General features: G+C 50.2%; 1 protein-coding gene across 1 annotated transcript in view; it reads right to left on the bottom strand.

Annotated features, from left to right (window-relative positions):
• The window catches only part of Fdft1 (farnesyl-diphosphate farnesyltransferase 1), a 26,347-nt gene that overhangs the window by 14,013 nt on the left and 3,738 nt on the right, over positions 1-8,596 (bottom strand). The window contains exons 2-3 of the mRNA XM_023714638.1: positions 3,417-3,514; positions 2,494-2,796 (exon numbers count right to left, since the gene is read on the bottom strand). Coding sequence (XP_023570406.1) covers positions 2,494-2,796; positions 3,417-3,514 — 401 coding nt within the window. The remainder of the gene's footprint in view (positions 1-2,493; positions 2,797-3,416; positions 3,515-8,596) is intronic.

The following is an 8,596-nucleotide window of genomic DNA, read 5'->3' as shown; positions in this document are numbered from 1 at the left end:
AAAAAAAAAATTCAATGCAGTTACACAAACACCTTAAGTTCAAAGAAGCACTTAAAGATTATCAAAGTCCAACAAAAGACCACCACAAAACTTAGCAAAAATGCTATAAATTGTTATAGACCTGTCGTACAACACTGTGAACAGCAAACAGGTGCTAATGAAGATCACAAGTGGGAGATTTTTCTTGGTCTGTGTTTACAGAAACTTGAGAAAAATCTCAGGAAACACCTAAACGCGAGGCTCTGCCGGGCAGCAGCGGGGTGAGGAGGCAGGGGTGATTCAGTGGCGGAGACAGTGCAAGGGTCTCCGATGAGCATTGAACCCCCCAAGGTAATACAGCCAAGCCGTTCTCTCGAGGACAGCTGCTCCACACGAGAGCCAAAACGAGAGTCCCCTGGCAAACTGAACCAACGGCAGTTCTGTCCAGGTCCAAGGGAACCAGGGACCCCCAGCCCAGGACTCTGTCCCCTCACAGCTCCCCAGGCATGCTGAGCCGCCCTATGTCTAAGTGACCAGGCCAACAAGGTGGGTGGCAGAAGGGGCCTGGGCCCAAAGCCAACGCCCAACACAGACACTCGCGCCACAACTTGGGTCCATTCCCTCAACGGCTGGCTGGCACTTGGTATGTAATTGTGCAATTCAAAGCGTGAAATTAAAACCACTCTGGAAAAAGTGACAACGAAGAGCTCTGTTGTCTCAGAGACCCAAGAGCCACAGGGAGCTCTGGTGCCCCAGCCCGGCCCAGTCTCTTCCTTCTCTAGGTGCAGCAAGCAGCCGTGGCCTCGCTGCTTCCTCCACCCTCGGGCACCCTCACGCGAACCAGAACACCTGAAATCCTGAGGCAAGATAAGTCTTTTCCCTCTTCAGTTGCTTTGCAAAAAAAAATTAGTTACAGCAACACAAAGCTAATGTCTTCCTGTCTCAAGCTTTTGCTACCTTTTCTCTGCTTTCAGAAATTATCAACCTAATGTCCAAATGTGAAAATTTACAGGGTAAAGTGTTCTCCACTGCAGTGCTGCATGGGTACAAAGGAAAACACTTCAGCTTTACAAACGCAGGAACAGTGTCTGAAGATTTACTAACAGCCACATACAGTGGTACACACCTCTCATCCCAGCACTCAGGAGCCTAAAGCAGGAGGATTGCGGGGCGCTCAAGGCTAGCCTGGGCTACACAGAGAGTTCAAGCCAGCCTAAACTATACAGTAATACCCTGTCTCGGAAACAAAAGTAAAATTAAACTAGCTATCTGCCCCAAATTATTTTCCCATTCATATTTTCATAACTTGTTGAATTCATAGATTTTTATAACATCTTAGACAGTAGTCTCATAATCAGATATTATGTAACTGTTACATATTTACTCAAAAGTAGTTGGGAGAGGCTTGTTTTTGTTTACTTTTACTGGTACATGTTTGCCACAACTAATGATTGCTTTCCTTGTAGGCTTTCCTGTTTGATCCATCGGGCTCCTGGAGGCTAGATCCAGCTAGGGCAACACTTTTTAGATGTGCAGCCTGGCCACAGGACACCCATGCTCCGGCCACCCATGTCCTGGGCCCCCGCACACCAGCCAGGCCCTCCCTAGGTCAGGGCCAGGGCTCCGCACCCAGCTCCAGCTACTCTTCCTTGTGATTCCCACTGTACTGTGCTACACAGACCTCAGGTGCTGGCACCAAGCATGCGCTCTTAGCAAGGTCTCTCTCCAGCCTGCGTCTGCAATGCCCGCATTCTCCTGTCTGTCCAACTCCCTCCCCTTGCAGATGTATAGATCACATTTGTTTCAACAGCAAGAGCCACATAAGGACTATTTTTGTTAGAAAACTCTGGCAACTATGTACAAAAAAAGGCCTTTGGGCAATTAGGGAACACGTCACTTCACTAAATCAATCTTGTGAGAAGTGGAAGGGTCACTTATATGATAAGACAGATTCTAGAAAAGTAGGACTAGCTATGATATAAACCTGAGGAGCCCTCCACAGATGAAGGTTTAACTATAATCTACCTTACCCCAAGAGAATCGACCTGCAAGCTAATACTTACAGGATACTTAGAAAGTAACAGGCAGTGTCCCAAATACAGTACGTATGGATTATTCACTCCTTGCAGCTCTAACTTCACAAGCGACACAGTACGGCACAGAACCACTACAAATGCGCCAGGAGCACAGGGCTATACACGGCAGAGCCCCCCCCCCCAGGCCTTCTCCTCTCCAGCCTTCTTCCCCAGCCGCCAAGAGATCCCGCCCGTCTGCCCCCACAGCCCCACGAGGCACCCCACAGCTGTGGGAGCTGACCCGAGAATGCTCCTTTTAGAGCACTGTGGTGCGAGCCCATGTTCCCACCGCAGGCCACCACACCATGCACTGGAAGGACAGTAGCTGCCGCTGCTCTGAGCGCCTTCCTGTACTCACTCTTGCAAAGCTCCCAACTGTGGGGCAGGCAGTACTACTGTCCCTAGCTTACAGACAAAGAAACCGAGGCGGAATGGCTACCATCTAGGCAGGTGTTGGTGAGCTGGGACTCCAACATGGACTATTGGTGCAGTCTGCTCCCTTCTCCCTGACTCTACACCACTACCCACGCCCAAGGGCACAGAGCCTGAAGCCGCTACCGTGGGGAAGTCCTCCAGCACTTGTCGGTGCTTGTCCTTGCTCTCCATGTACCGCCAGTCTGGGTCATACAGGAAGGTGTGAAAGCTCTGCAGCAGGGGGACCTTCTTCTCCACACTGATGGTCATGTCATCTTCCAGCGTGTCCAGAGCTCGGAGAACCAGGTAAAACACGCACACAGCATGGCTGCAAAAATGAAAAACTGCTTCCATTAGAGCAAGTAACTAAAGGATTTACTTTTAAATGACGTCTCATTTGTGCAGGCCATCTTCTAAAGCTGCCTACACTCCTGACTCTACAGACTATAAAAGGACAGCCAAGGTCTTATGCACTTGACAAAACCTACATCAGTTTTCCTTTCTTAAAGGAGATCACAAGAGTGTGTGGTTTGCAAACTACAAAACTAAAAATGCCACAGCTGCACACAGAATCACTTACAAATACTGTAGAACTGCGTGGATCAACAGGCAAAGTTTTAGAGTGAACTAAAGTTTTGCAAGTGAAATGTCAAAAATCGCAAATTCGCGCCATCTGCAGAGGCAGCTTCAAATTAGCCAACATGCCTGAAATCGTTGAAGCAGCTGAAGGGAAGCCACAGGGAGTGCCTGAGCTATAGCGGCTGGCTCAGCTGCCAAAACTAAAAAAAGGTTAATAAACACCCCACCCCCACGACTCCAGTGAAAGAGCAAGCCTGCAGGGACACTACCAGGTGGCCAGGAGCCTGGAAGGGCACTGGGAAGTAAACACAGGGCCAGGCGCTCCACCCCCACGCCATTTCCCTGGCCCAGCAAGGCCCCTCCACTCACCGAATGTCCCCATCCAGCGCCTGGATGACAGCTGCAAAACTGCGGCTGGTCTGGTTCAGGTACTTGTAGCAAGTTTTCATGCTGCTGGTGAGCGAGTCCTGTGGGCAAAGACACACGGCAGTGGGCGACGTGGAGGAGCAGGAGTGGGCGTGGGCGTGGGGCTGAGGCAGGCGGCCAGCCGGACTCCGCAGCCGAGACCAGTCCTTGCAGGGCCAGGCGGCGGCGGGGGACCAGGGGCTGCCCCGCTGGGGGCCGCCTGAGCCAGAGCCCCTGGGAGCGGTGGCAGGGCTCAGCACTAAGGTACGCTTGAAGAGGGACATGGCCTTGAAGCTGCAGGCGGCCGCGGCCATGGAAACCGTGGATCTACAGGGGTCTCTCCTCCATGGACCCCAGCAGGCTGGGAGGCGCCCGTGATGGGCGTTGCGGACGCTCCCCGCAGCACTGAGCCTCGCAGTGCAGGCCGCGCCCCGCCCAACCCGGAGCCCCGCCCCGCCCGGAGGCCCCGCCCTGCCCGGAGGCCCCGCCCCGCCCGGAGGCCTCGCCCCTATCCACCCCCCCCTCCCGCGCGCTGTTGAGAGGGGCTGAGAGGTGCGCTCTTCTCCCTGCAGGTCTCTCTCCGGACTGACGCTCTTCCCAACTAGGCCTAGACTCCAGTTTTACACGTCTTTCCGCGTCGCCCCTCTTTAGCTAGAACCCTTATCTAGTGCATCTGACTGCTCGGGCCGCAGGCCATCCCACCCCACTCGGTCCTGTCCCCCAGCCCTGAACCTCAAAGCTTCTCCCCCGCTGGCGGGGTGGGGCCCAGCACTGGAGGAGGTCGTTCCTCGGCCTGGGCATTTCTGACACCCGTTAGCTCCTCTACCTGCAGCTTCTCTGCCTCACTCTTTCCGGGGAGAAAGGAAGGACCCGACGATTTACTGTGCAGCTGTGTGATCTCTTGGGCAGTTGAGGTTCACAGAGTAGCTGAGCAAAAAGTACATTTACGAATCAATACACACACACACACACACACACACACACACACACACTATGGACCCTGGACCCCGGTGGGTTCCAGGTGAACTCTGTTCGGTTTTATGCATATTTGCTAATGTCCTTACATGGATACACATGCCTAAAGAGTTTTATCCTAAATCACATAATCCCAAGAATTTAATATTCATTTCCAATAATTATTTGTGAAAGCTAATATCTACTTGTCCTCTATGTGAATAGCATCTGGCACATAAAAATATCCAGTAAGAGACTTGAGGAATAAGTGTATCTATTCACAGACTATTTAAAAACAATTAACCAATGTCTTCCTTCCAAAACTGTGGAGAGGCCATGACTTCACAGGAAAGAAAAGAAATCCAACAACAGCTTTTCATGGAGTCAAAGGCTGGGCTCTGGACAGCCCCTACTTCAGTGCTGGTGTCTCCACCTCCACCTGCAGTTCCAACCAAGAGCATGTGTGTGCTGGCTGTACTGGAGATGGAACTCAGCACTGTACTGTACCCTCTTGCCCAGCCTCCAGGTAACCGGGATCCCAGGTGTGCACCATCACACCCAGCCTAACCAGGTGCAGCAAAGGCCAAATGGAACACACATGCTACTTCTAATCCTTAGTAAAGGTATTACAGACACAATCTACAGAAACCTTCTTGGCTAGACCTGCAGCAAAAATCAAACTTTTTAGTTGTAGAGGACAGGCAATAAAGCGCACTTATAGCCCTGTTGGGGTGCAGCGCACCATACCCCATAATCGGCTACTGTGTTCGTATTTCTTAAAAATATTTGCATAGTTTATATAAAGTGGGATAAATGAAGTCTCAGTTCCTGTTAAAGTCAGGTTTGTGGCCCAATGACTTTAAGCCTTTCTTAAGAGAATACTATTGGGCTGGGGAGATGGTTCAGTGGAGTAAGTGTTTCCCTGGCAAGTGCAAGGGCCTGAGTTCAATCCCCAGTTCTGCCAAAAAAAAAAAAAAAGAAAGAAAACAGTATTGCTTTCCAGACAGACACTGGAAACCTGCGGCTGAGGCAAGCTACTAAAGGGTTGGCTAATTACTAATATCGGGTCAGGAATTAGAGTTAAGCAGAAACTGAAAATAGTAGTCTCAACAGTAGGTTTTAGACTTGATAAAAACAGATCTTTCTAATTATAAAAGCCTACTTATTACCTTCCATGGCCACTGAATAATGTCACACAACTTGGATGTGGCAGAACGTCCCTAACTGACCGATAACTCTCCAGAAAGTCAGTGTAAGTAACATTTGCTGAACCCTGAATTTCTATAGCCGAATTCTTTTGTGACTGAAATAATCGGCTCTCAGTATCTAAGTGGGCCAGCAAGATAGCTCAGCATACTAAGTGCCAGCTTAGGCAATTGCAGGGACCCTGGGATTCAATCCCTGGCATCATATGCTGCGCCAGCCCCGCTCCCAGGCACACTGAGCCAGGCACGAAGTCTGGGCATGGTGGCGCACACCTGTAATCCCAGCACTGGGAGGTTTGAAAACAGGAGGATCACTATGAACCTGAGTTGTGTAGTGAGACCCTGCACAAAATACACTTTAAAAAAAAAAAAAAAAACTAAAAATCTGCTAAGCACAAATTTTCCCTCCACTTTTTTTTTTTTTTTTTTTTTTTCAGAACCAGGGATTGAACTCAGACCCTTACACTTGCTAGGGAAGTGCTTATTCTACTGAGCCATCTCCCCAGCTCTTCCCTCCACTTTTTACTTGAAACTAAGACAGGTGTTACATAGAGGCAAATTTATTTTCCTAATAATCTCTTTTAAATAGGGTACCCTCAAACTAGGCTTCAAAATGGCTCACAGGTTTTTAAAGGACTCAAAGGTCTGCAACTAACAAAACTAATACTGTTTTACCACACTGATCCTGAAATCCCAGAGCTAGGAGAAAAAGCGCACGTCTCACCTTTGCAAGCAACAGTACTGTAAGGCCTCTCTCTCCCCTCCCATGAGCATCCACTTCCCTCCCACAGGAGCCAGTTCTGCTCATTGCCAAGGAACAACACAAAGAAATGGGCTCTTCCCTAAATCTCAACCCTGCAAATTAATCCTCCCCACCATTATTTTTGCCCTATTATTTTTTTATCATACTCATCTTGATCTGAAATGTTGCACTTTTGCTGTTTCCGTCTTCCACCATTTGTGAAGCCAGGCCTACGTGCAAGTGGTGATCAAATATTTGTGAGGGACGGAAAGGGAAGAAGGGAGGGAGCACAGTGCCACCTGCATGGAGAGGGGAAAGGGAGCAAGGAGTGGGTGTTGCGCCTCTGGGCCCCCGGATGCGCGCATCCGACAACACCTAAGCTCCTGCACTCACACAGGCTGCAAGTGGAAACCCACACCTGCCAGGGGTCTGCGGTCTCTCCATGTGTATAAGGGCAGTAATGTGTGCTCTCGTTCATGTCCCTGTCAAGATTGGCAAGTGTCATAAAAACGGTAAAAAGTGTGAGCGCCCTGCCCCCCCAGAAGGCAAAGTCTCCCACGGCTGCCTCCCATCTAGGCTCCCCTGTGATTCTGGGGGACAAAAGGACAGTAGCAAATACAACTCAGAGGTCTGAAAACTCATGACCTGGGGTCTGTGTCTTCTGCTGTCCCTGTGGAGGGTCCCTGGCCAGAGAACACGCAGCTCATTCCAAGAACTGTAAGCTAAACAAGGGCTGCCACTTCACGTACTACATTTGGTTTTTCAAAATCAGTGTAAAGGGGGGCCTGCCCCGTAGCTCAGTTCTTTAAGTGGCTGCTTCAACAAAGCAGTCAGGCTCCGGTTGCTTTGGTTCGATCCCCACAACACAAGACAGCCAGTCATGCCTTGAAGGCATTCTGGAAAAAAGAAAACACTTCTGCCATTTTGGGGGCCTGGCTCTAGCTCAGTTCTTTAAGTGGCTGCTTCCACAAAGCTGTCAGCCTCAGCTTTTTCTAGTTCGATCCCCACAACCCTCCAGCCAGCCAAAAGTGCCCTGAAGGCATTGGAGGAGCAAAAAAAAAAAAATCCTCAAAATCAGTGTAAAGACCGGGCATGGCGGCACACGACTGTAATCCCAGCACTCAGCAGGCTGAGGCAGGCGGATCACTGTAAGCGCAAGGCTAGCCTGGGCTAAACTGTGAGTTCAAGGCCAGCCTGAACTGCATAGTGAGACCCTGTCTCAAAAAAAGAAAAAAAAAAAATTGACCCCTTAGCCACAGTCAAAAGTTGAGTTGTATATATGAATACCTACATGTGGCATAACTGAACTCTAGAATTAAGTCAAAAGTTTTGGTGTGGCTGGTCATTAAAGCTGATACACTGAAATAACAGACTTGCAGAGCATAAACCAGCCCTGGCCGACGCACATGGAGCACTGTACCCCCGCTTGGTCACCCCACCTCCCAGCTGGAAGCTCTCCTGCTCACCTGCTGCCAAATGGTGTTCCAGAACTACTGCTCCCATCAGTCACCACTCCACGTGTGCCCGCGCGTGCATGTGCGCGCGCGGGTTGGAGAACTGAAGCCAGGGAGGCTCCATGCCTAGTCCTTTTCATTTTGAGACACGGTCTCTCTCAGTTGCCCAAGCTGGCCTCCAACTTGTGATGCTCCTACGAGTCGCTGGGGTTACAGGTGCCACTATGCACGGCTTCTGCTTCTAACCATCACTGAGCCCGGAAGGACTGCGCTTGCTACTCTAAGTGACCACCCTCTTTCCTGCCAAGCTGGCAGCCTTCTCACTCCATGGACCCAGCCTATCAGTGTGGATTTTAGCTTCTCGCCATTAATACAAATCCAATGCTGTCCGAAAGGTCCTGCACCTCACAACCTACTTTTCCCACCATTTCTGAACAGCCTTCTTCTGAAACAATCACACCAACTAAAATGGTCCTGTCCTCCATTAGGCCGCAAGCATGTCTGGGGCACTTCCTGCTGTGCGGCCTGCACACACAGCACCGCTGCCGCCGCCACCACCGACAGTGCCTCCCCAAGGGTCAAAGGTCAAATGCTGCTTGGCCACTGAACAGCAACTGCATCTTAGGCAATTAACTACCCTCAGAGTCTATATCCACATCCACAAAATAGCAAGAATGCAGCTTCCTCAAAGGGTTGCTAGATGCTTAGGTAGATGGCAGGTGTTTAAAATCAATATCGAGGGCTGGTGAGATGGCTCAGTGGTCTAAAGCACCTACTTAGAACAAGCTT

The sequence above is a fragment of the Octodon degus genome, unplaced genomic scaffold (assembly GCF_000260255.1).
Source record: "Octodon degus isolate 3935 unplaced genomic scaffold, OctDeg1.0 scaffold00036, whole genome shotgun sequence".
NCBI lineage: Eukaryota > Metazoa > Chordata > Mammalia > Rodentia > Octodontidae > Octodon > Octodon degus.
The sequence above is the reverse complement of the archived record's forward strand: the minus strand, read 5'-3'. Positions and strand labels throughout refer to the sequence as shown.